Here is a 17,824-nt window from a genome sequence, read left to right on the forward strand (position 1 = left end):
GCCCATGCAGGAGGCAGAGATGTAAGAGACACCGGTTTGAGCCCTGGGTCAGGAAGATCCCCGGAGGAGGGCCTGGAAACCCACTCCAATATTCTTGCTCAGAGAGTCCCATGGACAGAGGAGCCTGGTGAGCCGCAGTCCATGGGGTCACATAGAGTTGGACACGACCGAAGTGATGTAGCACACACCTGACAAACTATTTTAAATGTTACTGGGCTTCCTAAAATGTGAATCTTGTTTGCTGCTTCTAGGTAATGAGAAAGAAATAGTTAAGTATCGAAATGGTTGTGTTCTATTGGAAAACAGAAACATTTTACTGCAGCCTGTGATGACATCAGATGATTGGGGAGCATTTAAAAACAAGCAACATTGTGACACATTTACTGCAAACTGGGTAGTGCCTGTGCGTGCTAAGTCGCTCAGTCGTGTCCGACTCTTTGCAGCCCTATGGACTGTCGCCCGCCAGGCTTCTCTGTCCATGGGATTCTCCAGGCAGGAGTACTGGAGTGGGTTGCCATTTCCTTCTCCAAAACTGGGTAGTAGCTTATTGGAAATGAATCTTTTTAAAGTGGAAAGGCATTTTTAGGTGCGTATGTTCCATTCTCTTATATTCATCTTTTAGGACATGTTTCAGGATTGAAGAGAATTTTGCTGCTTCCGTTTCTAAAATGCCCTGTTTTGTTGCAGTCAGTGGAAATATTTAAGATTGGGACTCTCTGGCTACTAACTGGGCTTTTTCTAATCTGTGAAGATGTTCACTAATAACACTCATTATCGGAGTCTAAGTTTTATTTGTTGTGTTTCAATCTACAGGTTTCCCAAAGGCTATTTGTATGTATTTGAAGCACTGTTTACCTTTATTAAGCATTTGACAGCCAAAATGTGGGAGCGTTTTCTAAAAGCTGTGCTGTATTAATGATGAGAAATTGAGGAAGACAGAATGAAGGGGTTTTCCTCTGCATGATCCTTGCCTATGATCTATCATACACAACACACTGCTGCTGCTGCTGCTCCTAAGTCGCTTCAGTTGTGTCCGACTCTGTGCAACCCCATAGACAGCAGCCCACCAGGCTCCTCCGTCCATGGGATTCTCCAGGCAAGAACACTGGAGTGGGTTGCCAATACACTACTGAGCCTCAAATTGGTGAAATCTAATCAAATAGATGGAATAAATATGGTCTTTAAACCAGAATGCATGTAGGCGTCTGGTGTTAAGGTCCGATGTCAGATGTGCCCAGTACACAGTGGTGATGGAGGGGCATGTGGTGGTGGGGTGGGATTAATACTTCCATCATTTCCAATAGGAAACTCACTTACAGTTGTCAAAGACAGTGTTTAACAAGAGGGCCAGAAGAGTTTTATTCTGGCACCGTTAAAGGATCTGGGATGGAGAAAGAAGTGACCAGAGACAGAAAATCGAAAAGGCTTTGAGCTGCCCATGAATCATTGATGAAGAGAAAAACTCAATTCTTTCTCTAGTGGCTGTGCTCAGACTTGTTCCAGTGAAATGAATTTTGACCTCTTTCCAAAATACCAGGTGGGAATTCTTTGAGCTTTAAGGCTTAAGCCTGGGAGGACAGGCCTGCTTAGGGTCCAGTGGGACTTGCCCTGCCTGCAAGTGAAGTTGGTCTGGACAGCAGGGCTTTGATGACGTCTGTCACAGCCACTTGAGCAGTTGAGAAGATCCCCCATGGCCCTCACAATGCACAGCTTCTCCTGAGACCTGGAGCATCGAAGCAGGAGCAAGCCCACCCCACATGCCTGATTTTCCTCTCCAGGCTGCTGGAACCCCCATCCCGCCCCCATCATTTGCTTTCTCGGTTTTTGTAGTCATGTGCGCTTGGGATTCTTGTTCCAGAGTGTTTAAGCTTGACTTCTCCCAACAAGGGACTGGCCCAGACCACTGTGAAGGGGAATGGGTGGTCCAGCTTTTGTGGCTTACAGGAGGATATATGTTAAGGGTAGTGGGGCCCTTAGATCTTGTGCTGCTTCTCTGTGATTACAGATGGGGAAATGCCCAGAGCTTTTAATTGCCTGAGCGCACACAGCTAGTTATTGGCAAAGCAGGGACTAGAGCTGACTCCAGTCCGCAGAATCTCATGGAAATCTGCCAGCTGTTGGGGCTCAGGGATACTGTGGCTGTAAGACAGCCCGTTCCAGGGCTGGGCTCACGGAAGATGCTGGACAGATGGAATGTTGGCCAGTCCCCTACGTCTAAGAGAAATCAGCTTTTGTTTTAGGAAACCGCCAACTTCTAAGGATAAACGTAGTTATCACTAAGAGCTTTAGGAATGTTATATTACATCTGGCTCAGAGACGGTTGGCTGTTGATGGTTAAATTTAGGCCAAAATCCACGAGGAGCTAATTGATGATCTGTACTGACCCTTAAGCTTGGATCAGATCTCAGTCTAGAGAAATTTATGCTTAGATAGTGCATCTAGCTGTTGCAGGGCTGAGAATAGGAGAACAGGGGATTTCTTTATAAACCAGGAGTGCACTTACCCAGGACAGCAGAGTCAGTCCACACCAAGGAAATCATTCTGGGTTGCACAGAACCTTTTTATTCAGTTATCACCCTTATGGGGTGGGGGGAGTTCCCCGTGCTCATTCCTAGACTAGATGGTCGGGATTGGGGTGTTGGGTAGCTAATTAATAAAGCTCTGTGGGTGTTTTGGATAGTCAGGAATGAGAACTCCTGTGTACAACCTACTCCCTTTTGAAGTAGATTGGCCCTAGGTATTTGCGCCCTCAAAAGGGTAGGGTTTGCAGTGTACAATACCCATCCACAGTTGAGGAAGGAACCTTGGCTATAATAATAGCAACTAAACTTAGCAGTGACTCAATCCCATGAGCTATTTTAACTGCTTTAAAGGTTTAGACTCCTGTAATTGTTTTAACCATTATGTGTGTTGGGGACTCTCTGTTACTCTCATTTCTCAGCTGAGGAGAGTGCTGTGAGAAGAGGTTCAGTAGTTGGCTTAGTGAGTCCCAGAGCCTGGACGCTGACTCCTTCCTGGCTCTGTTGCTTGTTTGGAAGCAGCTAACCCTCCCTTCTAGTCTAGTCAAGTCAAGGCTATGGTTTTTCCAGTGGTCATGTATGGATGTGAGAGTTGGACTGTGAAGAAAGCTGAGCGCCGAAGAATTGATGCTTTTGAACTGTGGTGTTGGAGAAGACTCTTGAGAGTCCTTGGACTGCAAGGGGATCCAACCAGTCCATTCTAAAGGAGATCAGTCCTGGGTGTTCTTTGGAAGGAATGATGCTAAAGCTGAAACTCCAGTCCTTTGGCCACCTCATGCGAAGAGTTGACTCATTGGAAAAGACTCTGATGCTGGGAGGGATTGGGGGCAAGAGGAGAAGGGGACGACAGAGGATGAGATGGCTGGATGGCATCACTGACTCGATGGACGTGAGTCTGAGTGAACTCCGGGAGTTGGCGATGGACAGGGAGGCCTGGCGTGCTGCGATTCATGGGGTCGCAAAGAGTCGGACACGACTGAGCGACTGAACTGAACTGAACTGAACTGAACCCTCCCTTCATATTGATGATCCACAGAAGCCCCTTAGCTCATGAGGCTGGTTCAAAGTGTTGGCGTTTCTCCTGCTTGTGCGCTTGCTCCACAGCATGTCTTAGACCATGGAGGCCAAAACTCTCTGTGGAGTGCACGAGTCTGGAAACGCCTGCCGCAGGGCGGGCTTACCCCGGAGCTGCTCTGCACCGCATGTGCACGTGTACATAGATATGAATATGCACATACTCACCGTAGCGTTTCCTGTGGCTTTCTGTGCTATGTGTACTGTAATTATAATTGTTATTTTTTAAACAAATATGTATTGATTTGGCTGTACCCGGTCTTAGTTGTGGCACACGAGATCTTTTTTTAGTTGCAGCATGTGGGATCTAGTTCCCTGGACAGAAATCAAACCTGGGCCCCCTGCATTGGGAACCTGGAGTCTTAGCCACTGGACCACCAGGGAAGTCCCAGTAATCAAGTTATTTAAATAGTTTATTGAGATTAGGAACAGAGAGGTTTATTACATATAATTTAATTTTTTACAAGCAACTTTAGAAAAGTACTAATAAATTTAGAAACATTTTACTAACAAATATAGAAATGTATGAGCTTTTTTTTAAAAAAAAAATGTAGGGAACTGAAGGGAAATAAAGAGATTTTTCTCTACCATCATGAGACAGTAGATGGTCGTACAAGTCTTTCAACGTGGACATGATTTGGAAGGACATTTTAATTGCATGGAGAAAGCCATAGACCACAATGCAGCTTCCGGATACACTGCTCTGGGTTTCCCCCACTCTTAAAAAGTGTTTTATATAGAAAAATGTTTTAAACAGTATAGTATTTATCTCATAGCATCCTCAACTTGCCTGTTTATTTTCTCATGAACACGAGTTTATTCTAATTTCTTATTAAATTGCTCCCATGCTAAATATGAAGTATCAGTTAAGAATGCATTTTGCCTTGATTGGGGTGAAGAACTGTTTCCCTCCACATGGAAAGGAACCTCTGCTCGCAGAGTGCACTCTGCTGGTGGCTCTGTGTTTCAGTAGTAGTCACAAAGCCAGCATCCTCTAAGTAATGGAATGTGGGCTTGAGAGCCAAAGGCACTTTAGCACCCACTCCCAGCAGCAGCAGCCCTCTGCCCTGGGGCCTACAGTATAAGGCAGCCCCCGAGGAGGGACGAAGCAGCCCCTTCCTGGTCCTGCCTCCCCATACCCATCCTGCCTCCACATCCCGGTTCTTCTTCCCCATCCCTGTCCTGCCTCCCCATCCCAGTCCTGTATCCTCATCCCGGTCTTGCCTCCCCATCCCCGTCCTGCCTCCCCATCCCAGTCCTGTATCCCCATCCCCGTCCTGCCTCCCCATCCCCATCCTGTATCCCTGTGGAGTTGCCAAGCCCAGGGCAGCGGGCGCTTTCAGTGCCTCTGCTGCATCATTGTGGTCAATACTTGAGTGTATTTTAAAACACAATGTACCAGGATAATGCAAAATTTATGAGGTAATTGGGTTTTCCCTGCCACCTGCAAAGCATCGAACTAGTGAAAGTGAGAAGTTTCAGAGTTTTCTTGACATAATAAAGTCAAGATTAATTACTCTGATCTGATTGATACTTAATACATTTTGTTTTTCAAGAGATTGCTAGAATTACTCAGTGATCTGAGCTGAAAGAATTTGAAAGAGGATCTCTGACAGAGAAAATCTGGGGAGTTAGTAAGGCACTGTGTTTGTTTAAGGGGGAAAAAACTCCAGAAAGTCACAATAGGCATGATGACTTTGCTGCTGCTGTTGTGTGTGTGTTTCAGCTGTCACTGACTACTTTTCCTCTTATGGTTTTATTGAGAACATGTGAATCAAGGGCAGCCTCTACCCTTAAGTCAATATATGTATTTGGCAAACAAGACCAGTGAACTAAGAACACCCTGCTCTTGGCTGTGCTTTGTAAAGATGATTCTATTTTGGAAGGGGGTTTTAAACAAGCTCTGCGATATGCCAGATGCAGAAGCAAACAATTTGAAGTTAAAAGTTTTTGAGATGGAGGCCTTGAGCATGTGTCCTGACATGAGGAGGAAGTGTGAGTGGCCCTGCCCACACTGGGATGGAGCAGCCAGGTCTTTCCCTCTGTCCCTGTCAGTCAAGATGCCTCCATGGATGCTTCTTGTGATTGTGGTTGGCAGGGCCCCCTTCCACTGAACCAATTTATTCTTACAACATGCAGTTGATAAACTATAACTTGTTTTCTCTGTAGGTGACTTCTGGAAGTGCAAGGGTGAAAGAAAGGGTGGCGGTGGGTGAAATCTTACTTATTACTATTTAGAAAATAACAAAGCCAGTGTTATAGCTTCAGATCAGATCAGATCAGTCGCTCAGTCATGTCTGACTCTTTGCAGCCCCATGAATCGCAGCACGCCAGGCCTCCCTGTCCATCACCAACTCCCGGAGTTCACTGAGACTCTCTATATGATTGCAGTTTAATATATGCTTCATTAAAGGTATTGGTATAACCCCAGTACACATTTTTTTTTTCATCTAACGTAGATTGAAAGTTATACTTAATGCTTTGTTTGTATCTTCCATCAGTTACTGAATCCACCTACTAGTTAGATCTCTCACATTCTTCTTCAGTCTTGTCCTGATGGTGAAAGCGTGGCTTCGTACAGCTCCAGGAGATGATGCTCCAGCAGCCTCTGTGGTTAGAGCAGTGGAACCTCAGTGCCTTTCTGGCCTGTTGACCCTGTGGGGATTGAGTTCCCTGGTCACTTGCTCATCCCTTGTGCACACTGGACACTCCCAGGGAGAGGGATCCCCCTCCCCCCACCTCTCAGCCCCAATCCTGCCCCACCTCATCCAACTCAGCATGCTCACCCTGTCTTTGAAGGAAAAGGGTCAGTTCTTCCGTGTCCTCCTGCTTGCTGTCTTGCTAAATCCAGGTGCCAGTCAAACATCCTTGCAGCATTAGCCTCCATCACTTTCCTTCTTTTCACATGGTTTAATTTACACTGTATTCTTTCCACAGTTGTTTGACTGTTTTCAAAGACAGCATGGAGATACAGGATAGAAAGAAACCTAATTTGAAGGTTAGATTGTTATTTTTAGAATGCGGTCTCCTCGGCCCTGGAATTGATTTCACTTGGTTGTCACTGGTCTTTGTGAAGAGTGGACCTGGCTTAGGATTTATATGTAACCTAGTCAAGTTTGCTTCAATATCGTATTACTTTGCATAAGCTTTGTCAAGGGGGCTTGAATATTTGCTGTAGATTCAGAATTAATGCATCGCCCTTCTCAAGGTACTTCCATTGCCCTTCTGCTGTGATGGGGCTCAAAACTGTGTCAAGTGCCCTCAAATCAGTCTGAAAAATTCTTTCTTAGTTCATAACATTGTGATTTCTCGTTAAATGACAGTGACAGTCCTTACAGGCAAATTATCTTATTTAAATTACGATGGATTTTGCTTTCCTAAATAACTGGGCACATTTTTAGGACTCTAGTGGCATTTATATGTGTATATATAGGTATTATTTTAGGTGCGTTGAGAAGAATTCTTGACAAGGTACAAAATGGCATCAATCCAAGGCACTTTTTTTCCCCAAAAAGTAAGGGGAAAAAAAGAAAAACGAGTGTCAGTAGTCTACGTTTGGTTTATATTTACCCATGGGAGCAATTGTTTCCCACATATCTTGCATCATAAACTGAGATTTTGGTGCTAGTACCCTGGTGTGGGGTTCCATCCAGAATGGAGGCAGGTTTTTGCAGGAATGTCATGTGACTGTGAGATGGGCCCCAGAGAGGCTTTGTGTCAAAACAAACACTCACCTGGTCCAAATGGACTTTGCCTCTTGTTTGTCAGAGATTTTTAGTTAAGAATGGGCTCTGGCGTTCAGATGCTTGGATATGTTGATGTTATTCTGCTTCAGTCTCCTGTGTGCTAGTCCAGGCTCTGCTGTGATGTGAACAGAGCCCTGTCATGGTGGTGGGAGGTGGTCAGAGGGCTGGGCTGGACACGCCTGATGCCGCCGGTATGTGGGGCTGGTGACTGAAAGGTGGGGGTGCTTCTCTGGCTCACACAGCACATGTCAGACGGGTTTTCTGTTTTCCTTGTGGAGTTTTGTTGACCTGCTTTTCACTTTAGTCTTTTGATAAACAGGAAGTGCTGCTGCAGGGCTGAGAGGGGGTGTCTGGAGGACTTTTACTGTTAAGCCCATATAGGATTTCATTTTAAAAAGAGGAGAGATGAGGGGTTGGAGAATGTAAGATTACCCAAGATAATCCCACAATCCTTACAGTTTTGGAATTTTAACCAGTGTGATTTGGGGTCTTTCAAAATGCTTGTTGGATCTCGAACTGGGTTCACGTGTGCAGCTTCTGTGGGTGACAGCTTGCTTAAATAGTTGTTTAGAGCAAACACGAAGCTGGAGATGATGTTTGGGTTGGGGGCTTGAGTGTCAGTGATTCCCACTCAGGTTTAGAGAGCCTCTTCTGCAGCCTGGCCCCCAGAGTTCTGTGTGTGCGGCTCAGCTCCCCGCATCCCGGGCCTGTGAAGAGAGGAGTTGAGTACAAGACAGGTGCTGAGGGGGTGTGTGTGTGTCGTGTCTGGGCTTTACTCCCCACTGTCCAATCATGTCATGCACATCTTGGCCTCCTCGCCTTTGTCTGAAGATGTCCCCCACTTGAGGGGACATAATTCCTTTGTGAAGTGTTCTTTGTCTCTGCTATTTGTTTTTGTAATTCTTGTACCACTTGATTGGCATTTAATTTTGATACCTAGGAATTGTTAGTGAACTTTCCACACACCTGTGGTTTGCCTCCCAAAGTTGATTTGACGTCATGGAGGGCAGAGGCCTCCATAGACCTGGCTGGACCCCTTTATCCTAAAACACAAGCTGGACTTTGAGACTGAGTGTTAAGGTTTTCATTGGCTGGTGGCGTGTCACATGCCATCCTGTCACCTGCGGCTGTTAAACTGGGTAATAAGAGCACAGTGTTTTCAGTCATTAGGAGCCGTTGAATGGATGTTCTTCCATATCCTCGACTGTTCCTGCTGGCAGGAGTCTTCCAGAAACTTGGATGGGCCCATGGCCTTGCTTCTTGCTTCCTACTCTGGATGGTGCAGAGCATGGTTCTGCTGCCATCAGGAGGCTCCCTGTGTTTGGAAAGGTGGATGGATCGATAGCTCAGAAGTCTACTACTGCCCAGACATATGTCTGTAAACATGTGCTCAGCAGAGGATGTTGTAGGTAGGGGAGGTTAGGTAGTTTTAATTTTGTATGATGAGTTGCTTTCAAGATCAGATTATGGTGGTTGTGAAAATGCTTATCTTCCTTCCACTTTGAAAAGGAGAGCTATTTGGAGTGTGTTCAATTTTTGTGTCTGCTTGAGCAACGTGTGACCCTCAGTGACAACTTACCTCCTTCATTGCTACACACACGGCCTCGAGTGTCTGCAGACAGGAAATGACTGTGCATCATTGGGCCACTGAGTCCATGGGGTCTTTTCACTGCCTTTTCGTTGTTGCTCTTGGTAGACAGGCTACATGCCCACTGGGTGCCTGTGTCATTAAAGCTCTGCCTTTGTGCCCGGTCCACTGTATCTGTGCATCTTCAGTGCTTCACAAACCAGCTTTGCTTCTGTTTTGCTGTCTTCCCGCCCTGTCTGATAAGTTTATAGTGACACATTGTATTGTTGTTTGAGGTAGTCCATTTCATGCTTTAATTACTAGTTGTATAATTAGGTTTTGCCTGAGTTCCCAAACAGCTAATTTGTTTCTTTGCTTCCATGCAGGATTTTTATCGGAGACTTCAGGTATGATGCAGAATATGTTGGGCCTGTGCCTGCTATATTTCCTGTTTTAGTGCTTCGATTGCACTGGTTAGCATTTTGTTTTGTTTCTTTGGGAACACTGTGCACCATATTTTCTTAGAAGTAATACATTGAAGGCACAGTTAACTAAATTTCAAATACCTCATAAAGGAAAACTTTACAAGGACAGCAAACTAACCGTGTATCTAAGGGATTAAGAAATGATATGGTGTTAACCTCTATAATCTGCTCACATACTTCATAAGGTATCTTGAAGCCCTTTCAAATTCCCCCATTTCAAATGACTTTGAAATTGACCAGATGAAGCCAGATAAGTTTGTGAGTCACACTAGGGATTTTCAAGGAAAAATTTTAAGTGCCAACACACTTGGAAACAGATGAGTTAGTAAAGGAATACAAATTGACCTTTGGTATGGAATCACCAGTGACACCGATGAGTTTCGGGGTGTGGGGCCGTGTTTGCGCGACTTGGGACTAGGGACCATTTGCTGCTGTAGCCCTGTGTCTGTTCAGTGCCTGCCACTGAATAGATGCTCCATGAGTGCGTGAATCAGGCCCTGAGGCTTGGTTAGGGTGATACTGTAAAACATGCACATCTTCACGACATTGTCGTGAGTGCCGTGGAGAGACAGGGCAGGAGACAAAATGAGATGGGAGACTGATGCCGTGCCGAGGTAGATGTTAGCAGGAATTGACATTTGGGTGAGCTTTCCACGGGCTTTTCAGGAGGGTACCAAGGAGCTACAGCCAGCCTGCGTGACGAGCAGACCCCGAGCATTCACTGGCCTGGGTCTCGGGGTTTGTGGTGGCTGTCTTTGTCTGTCCGTCACTCTCTTCTCTGCTGAAAACCATCCTAAAAGCTGATGCGTGTTCCTCGCCTGCAAATACGTCCATGGTGATGAGACTCTGAGAGGACTCTGGTCTCTGGCACATCTTTTGAAGATACCATCATAGCTCCCGCCCTGGACCCATGCTGGGAGTGTCCTGGGAGGAGGAGGGTGCTCCACCTCTGGCCTCAGCGGCCCCAGGAAACACTGGGACAGGCCCCTCCCCCTCCCGAGTGCCTGCAGTTGGAGCTGCGTTCTGAGCACCAGCACCTGCTGTCCCTCACCTGGGGCCACCCTGTGATGTGGTCGTGCTGTGGCCTTCCTCGCCGGACCCTGCGCAGCGAGGGCTATGCTGCATTTGAGTGTAGGGGCCACAGAGTGCGGCTGGATGGCTGTGTGCCCAGGCTTCTAAAAAGGAGACCCCAGGTATGTGCAAGTTATCTATCAAAACCCACCATTTCCTCACAGTCTCCTCTCTTAGTTCACAAGTCATTCTTCTGATTCAGTCCGGTTGGGTACTGCCAGATGTAAGGAATTGTGGATTTTTAAGCAACTTGAGATAACATCTTTGAAGAAAAACTGGGAGGTGGTTTTTGGATTAAGTCATAGGATGGGGGAGTGGAGAGCTGCTTTGGGGTCAAATTTGGTTGGTTTGTTTTAGAATTCTGCACTATTAGAATTTATCATGTTTCAGGGAGGCTTTCTTTCCGTCGGAGAAATTCCTTTTGGTCTGAGTCAGCCTCTCTTGTTGGCTGGTTGGAGAGTAAATAGGAGAGGGGAGATTTTTCTTTTGTGAAGCTGGGTGAGAACCTTGAGGATCTCTTAGTTTGGTTATTTCTTTATAAATAGTAGAAAAACATTCAGCATCTTAGTTCACTTGAGAAGATCTCAGTTGTTGCCTGATCTGCACAGGTGCTGTGGTTTGCTGATGCCCCAGGGTGGGTCTCTGCCCTGAGGGGTCTGAGGCCTGGTTTTAATGGTTGTATGTGTGTGCTAATTCGCTTCAGTTGTGTCCGACTCTTCGCAACCTTATGGACTGTAGCCTGTTAGGCTCCTCTGTCCAAAGGATTCTCCCGGCAAGAATACTGGAGTGGGTTGCTCTGTCCTCCTGCAGGGGATCTTCCCGACCCAGGGGTCTCTTGTGTCTCTTGCGTTGGCAGGCAGATTCTTTATCACTAGTGCCACCTGGGAAGCCCTTTAATGGTTATGGGTTTTTTGCTTTTTTTCCTGCAGCTTGGAATCCAGCACTTCCAGGTGCATGGCTGGAATGACATACTTCTTAAATCAATATGTCTTTATAGGTGACACTGGGAGTAAAACATTACTTCCTTAAACTGAAGTTAGTCAAGTCTATATACACGTAGACTTGGGTTATATATTTTTCATTATTATTATTTTTTTCCATTCTAAGTGAAAAAGAAAAAGAAGGAAAGAAAGAAAAGAAAGGACTCTATCCTGATCAGATTTTCCCTTCCTCATGTGTCCTCCTGACAAATCTGTTTGGTCCTCGTGCAAGAAGCGGTGCGTCCAAAAGTGCACAGCAGTCACTCAGAAGCCAGAGTGACATCTGAGCTGAAACGCCCTTTCCTCTTCCATGATCTCAGACAGGTTGGGTTTCCTGCTCCCCTGGCCTCACACCTGCTCATGGAGCCGGAAGCATTTACCGAGAATGAATGTCCTGAAAACCATTGCTGTGCATGAGTGGCCCCATGGCTGGCCCCTCGTGGAGTCAGGGGAGGGTTAGGGAGGCCCAGTGCAGGCGCCCACCTTCAGCTCTCTGTTGGTCCCCAGGCCTGGAAGGAGACTCTTGGAGTTGGGGAGAACACTCCTGTAGATCCATGTTGGTTTTTGGGTCTCAGCCTCATTTACTGTCTCACACCCTCTCCCGGTGCCTCTGGCCCATCAGGTGACAGACAGTACTGCCCACCCTCTGCCCTGGGCATCCTTACCCTCCCTGACGTAATCGGGGAGAACGTGGCTGGCCCCGGTAAGCTGTTGTCTGGCTCTCCTTTTCCTAGATTGTAAGCAGGTGTGTTGACTCCTTGGAAAAGACTCTGATGCTGGGAGGGATTGGGGGTGGGAGGACAAGGGACGATGGAGGATGAGATGGCTGGATGGCATCACCGATTCGACGGACATGGGTTTGAGTGAATTCCGGGAGATGGTGATGGACAGGGAGGCCTGGCATGCTGCGATTCATGGGGTCGCATAGAGTCGGACACGACTGAGTGACTGAACTGAACTGAAGCAGGTGTGACCAGCATAAACTCAACTTCTGCCCGGTCTTCCAGGCCAGCGGTGCTGGGGACGCAGCTCTGCGCATGAGCATGAAGGCATTTCTGCAGGAAATTGGGTTCCTTTACACTGGAAGGGTAGAGTACCTGGAAGGCTTCTTCCCCCACAGCTCAGGCCATCTGGAGTGTCAGCCAGGATAGTCACACTGAGGTTCTTGAGCGAGCTCTGAAGTCAGAGGATACAGGATGAAGGGAGCGTTGATCCCAGCAAGGTACCCGTGTCCATGGGGTTTCTTTTGGTGGTTAGGGAAGCATAAGCCTCTTTGTTGATTCTAGTTTTCTGAAAAAGTCTTGTTGAAATTTCTTTTTTGTCCAATTGGGTTATTTATTATGCATATTTTATACATTATTTGTGCAACAGCGTGGTGTTTTGTTCATTGTTTTGTGCTAAAGAGAAGAAGATGACCCTTGCATTTGGGGAACTTATCTAGAGATAAAAAATATCACCATGCATGTGCAAGGAAATAGGCGATTATGTGACACATCTGTGGTCTAGATGAACACCTTGGGGTTGGAGGGCATTTCACAGGGGAGGTGGTTGTGATCTTGGTCGGGAGGAACAGACAGCCTGGGTCACTGGAATCGTGGGGTGAATGCTCTCAGCTGTGTGGAGGGGAAGGAACCAGTGTTTCCTGAGCACCTGCTGTCTCGGGCTTGGCTCTGGGTGCCTGGGGTAGGATCCACAGAGAGCCCGGAAAAGCAGGCTTGGAGAGTGTTGAGTGCTTGGCCGAGGACGTTGGGTTTTAGTGTTTAGGATGTAGTGAGTCACTGGAAGTGACTCATCACGGGGCAGGGACACGATGAAATAGGTGTTTTGTGGAGATGAATGTAGTCTCAGGATGTGGAGAGAATTAAGAGAGGAGCCTGGAAGTAGTGAGATGAGTTAGCAGGTGATTCCACTGCTGAGAACAAGAGAGGAAGGAAGGGGAAATGAAGGGATGTGTTCACTTGTTACTTAAGGTGATAAAATTATACATATATGTTTCTTATGGAAAATCAGAAGGGTGGCCAGTTGTGTTTAGCAGTTCTTTCCCGTTATCTATGGCTGCTGATTCTACTGCAGACTAAAGATGAGATGCTACCTTTCATGGTGTTCTGTGCACAGCATTTAAATTGCTGTACAGTGTTTCATGGATTATATGTCCTCAATTTCTAATTGTTGGGTGTGTAGCTGGTTTCCTATTTTGTACTACTGTTTATTATAACGTCTGATTTTCTATATACGTCTTGACCATGTAGACAAACATTTTAAATTCCTGGGTCATGTACTGATCACTTCCAGGAAATTTTCCATTTATCAATTTTGTCACGATATGACAGATTCTTCAATTGTCCCAGCTTTTTATTTAAGTAAAATTTCTCTCCAGATGCAGGATCTACTCCAGTATCATACATTGCATCTAGATACTAGATAATGTGCATTTCAAAAAAAAAGAAATCAGTGCAGTTGTGTTATTAAGGTCTCATATTCTGGACTTGTCTGGTTGTTTCCTTGTGGTGTCATTTGACTTGATTTTCTGTCCCCTGTATTTTCTGTGGGGAGGTGAGGTTTATGGCTTGATTAGGTTAAGTCAGAGGAGGATGATACTGCCAGTAGGAATGAAGACAAAATGTTGATTTTAGGGGCAAGATAAGGGATAAAAGCTTCATAAATTAGAATTAAAATAGGACTTGATAAAAATATTGTTTAGTTATCAGTTATTCCCAAATGGACATCCTTTTATTCATTGCATTAAAATTTCCTGGCAAGCAATCAAAACAAGCTCCCTGGGGAACTCAGACAGCTCCCAAAGTCACGTGCAGTGAGAGAGGTTGATGTTTGAGTGTCGGGAGAGCTTTGAGATGAAATGATTCTGAGAAAGAGTTTGTATCTGACACTGGCTGTGAATACATAACCATCTATGTGATCTGTATGTATTCATGATGATGTTTTTTTTTAAGATGTAGTAAGAAACATCTGTTTAAGAAATGTTCATGGGACTTCCCTTGCGGTCCAGTGGTTAGGACAGCGTGCTTCCACTGCAGGGGACACGGGTTTGACACCTGGTCAGGGGACTAAGATCCTGCATGCCACATGGCGTGGGAAAGAAAAGAGGTGTTCATGGGGGCATTAGCCCATGAATTTATGAGCTAAAACATAATAATAATAGTACCTAGAAGAAATACAAAGCATTTCAGCCTTGAGAAGTTGTGATTCAGTAGAGCTGAGATTTGGAACTTCTGACTAGTAGTCAGGTGATGCTGATCTGGGGTGGAACCCTACTTAGAGAACTACTGCTTCAACTAGGGTGAGGCTCAGACTGTGATATAATACTTAGGAGAGTGGCTTTTCAACCTTGGTTTTTTTAAACAATCAAAACTTTTTTATTAAAATAAATATTTTACGGACCTACTCACTATGCAAAACATTAAAAAATGATGCTATTGGGAAGAGATTGGGAGGAGGGGCTGTAGGAAGACAAACAACTGTGATGCTGCTGTTGGGAACCGCCCGTCTGGGTCTTAGAAAGGGCCAGGAACCATCGGCAGACCTGCGGCTGTCTTGGCTGACAGCGTTTATTAGTTGTGACTTCTTGGCAGCAGTTTATGCTCTCTGAGTCTTAAGTTTTCTCATCTGAAAATAGGGGTTATAAACCCTCCCATCACATTAGATAGTGCGCACAAATGTAATGCAAATCTCACTCGGGGTTACTACATTCTCATTCTTGCCTTGGCTCTGTCCCAAGCCAACTCTGTGATCTCTGTTAGGTGATTTCTGTGGAGTGGAGCAGGAATTGGGGAGCATCCATGACTTGGGTGATGTCTTTGCTGTTATGAAAGTAATGTCACAGGTACAGACGTCGATCATGGGCTGATTTCCCATATTACTGGGCTAATGTGCGACTGTAGAGGGATTACGTGCTGATTCTAATAAAGCAGAATGCCAGGCAGTTATTTACTTGAGGTTGGAATTCACCTTTGGTTTCAGGCTGCCTTTTTCTTTTTTGATTGACATATTAAATGAAGCCATCCACCCTTCAAGGGAGGCAGCAGGTTTGTGGTTTGCTCTGCTGTGTTGTGGTGAGGTGGTGTCATGAGTGTTGGGTGTGGTTTGGGGTGGAAAAGGGGGGCAGCAGAGATCGATCAATTAATCTATAGATTTCTATTGAAAATATCTTTAAAAATCTCATAAAATTCCAAAAGCATAACTTGAGTTTGCCATCCACACAGATGACTGCACAGTTCTTGCATTGTTTTAGGTAGTATACATCATCTACGTATACAGGAGGAGGTGGTAGGTGATATACAAATACTACATCATTTTGTACCAGGGATTGAACATCTGTGGACTTTGATGTCCCCATAAGTCTTGGAACCCCATACTGAGGGGGAGCTATATCATGTCTATCTCGAACTACCAATGCTCATTAAAAAAAAAAAAAAAAGAACTTTACAACATACTTAAAGTTTCTTGCTTTTGCTTCAAGTAGATTGGAAGGATACTTACCAAGATAATCTAGCAAGAGGCATCAATCCTACTGACTTTTTATTGCTCTTCTACTGCCTTTAAAGAGAATATGCTATTTGTGATGTCATTACCAGTGACTTCATTTGTCTCTGCAACATAACTTTCCTTGGCTCATAGGATGGACACATGCAACCTTGAAGCCCTGTGCCACCATGCCCATTATTTTAAGGATGTTTTCCAACAATGTCTTTTGGTTTCTGAACATTATAGATGTGCAGAGTCAAGTGGTTCTACCAGGATTCTTAAGAAAAAGAGCGGCATCTCCTAGAGAGGTTGTCTTTTCCAACTTTGAGCCTGGTCCGTTCCACATTCTCCTCTGTATTTCTGTGTAAACAGTTATGTTACTTCTTCTTTTTGTCTGTCTTTTGACTCAGTGTGGAAGATTTAACCCTGTTTCACTGCCCTGTGTGTGCTTTGTCTCTCTCTCTTGCAACCACTTCTTGGATTTCTGTCTCTCTCTCTCTCTCTCTCTCTCTCTCTCACACACACACACACACACACAAATGTGATTGATGTCACATTATTTTCTTTTAAAACTGCTCAGAGCTGAACCATGTAAGATACCTTTATTACTTATTCTTTGACAACTTGTGTGTTTTCTCTGGAGTGAACAATTCCGCCCCCTACCCCCCTTTGGTTGGTCTTCTGTGAACTTGCAGCTAATTCCACCCCAGCTTGGGCAGCTGTTAAGTAGCGTCTCATTGCGTTGAGTTGCATGGGGTCCTCTCCCGGCCTTGTCTGACGACAGCTTCCACCATGACCTGCCCTTCCCACCTCTGGTAAGCACCCTGTGCATTCTCTCATGGGCCTGTCCCCGGCTTCACGTGCCATGATGTCCTCATTCATGGTTAGGTCTCTGTCGGCACACATCTTCTAGGACCCACCTGAGAAAGAGAGAGGGTAACTTTCTGGCGACACTTCATTTCTGAAAATGTTTTCTCCCAGCGCCCATGCTTTTCTGATAGTTGGTTGGTGAGGTCTAGAATTCTATGTTGTAGAACATTTCTCTTGTGAGTTTTGAAGTCGCTGTGCTGTTATACAGGTTTTGGTGTTGCTCTTAAAAAGGTCCAACCCATTCTTATTTCTGATTCCTTTTGCCTTTGTTGTGGTGACTTGTATTTTACTTTGTGGAAGTTCCTTCCTTTCTTCATTGCTTCATTCTATGCTTCCCTCTTCTGGGATCTGATTCTTCTAAAACCTCACCACCAACCTTTCCCAAATCTTCTCACTGAACGTAATCTTTTTCTCTTCAGAACTCACAAAGCGTTTTTTAAACTTACTTATTTTTAAGTGGAGGAAAATTGCTTCACAGTATTGCCAAGCCTCTGCCATACATCAGCATGAGTCACCTGTAGGTATACATGTTTCCTTTCCTTCTTTAACCTTCACAAATCATTTTTATGTTTCATTTTCTTATGACCCATGGTCTGTCTGTTTCTAAACTATTTGTTTTTTTTTTTCTTAGCTGATAAATTTTAATTTCTCACCGTAGGTCATGATTGTCAATGTTTATACTCAATTTTTTTTTTGGATCAATTTGAATTTTCTAGTCATACATTTACAAATCTGTTCTCCTTTGAAGATTTCACAGGATATAGACCATTACTACCCACCATGATTGAGGCAAGAGTAGGGTACTGTTTCTATTTGCAGATGCTTTCCTTGAAGCTCACATGGGCATAAAATATGTAGCCCTTGTGTGTCACCACTTGAAAAAGCTCATTACCTTGTTGTACAGTGTGGTGTCTTGAGAGTCTCTTGGAATGCAAGGAGATCCAACCAGTCCATCCTAAAGGAAATCAGTCCTGAATATTCATTGGAAGGACTGATGCTGAAGCTGAAACTCCAACACTTTGGCCACCTG

The 17,824-nt window shown here is 45.1% G+C and overlaps 1 protein-coding gene across 39 annotated transcripts in view; it reads left to right on the forward strand.

The window, feature by feature from the left end:
• The window catches only part of PARD3 (par-3 family cell polarity regulator), a 579,492-nt gene that overhangs the window by 69,760 nt on the left and 491,908 nt on the right, over nt 1-17,824 (forward strand). For 2 of the 39 annotated variants that reach the window (XM_055543722.1, XM_055543706.1), the window contains exon 1: nt 11,255-11,412. The exons of 33 other annotated variants lie outside the window; for them this stretch is intronic. Coding sequence is in view for 2 of the 6 variants with exons in the window: in XM_055543706.1 (XP_055399681.1) it covers nt 11,359-11,412 (54 nt within the window). In the remaining 4 variants the exon portion in view is untranslated. 4 more of the 39 variants (XM_055543724.1, XM_055543720.1, XM_055543725.1 and 1 more) reach the window with 4 other exon arrangements.

The sequence above is a fragment of the Bubalus kerabau genome, chromosome 13 (genome assembly GCF_029407905.1).
Source record: "Bubalus kerabau isolate K-KA32 ecotype Philippines breed swamp buffalo chromosome 13, PCC_UOA_SB_1v2, whole genome shotgun sequence".
Taxonomy (NCBI): Eukaryota; Metazoa; Chordata; class Mammalia; order Artiodactyla; family Bovidae; genus Bubalus; species Bubalus kerabau.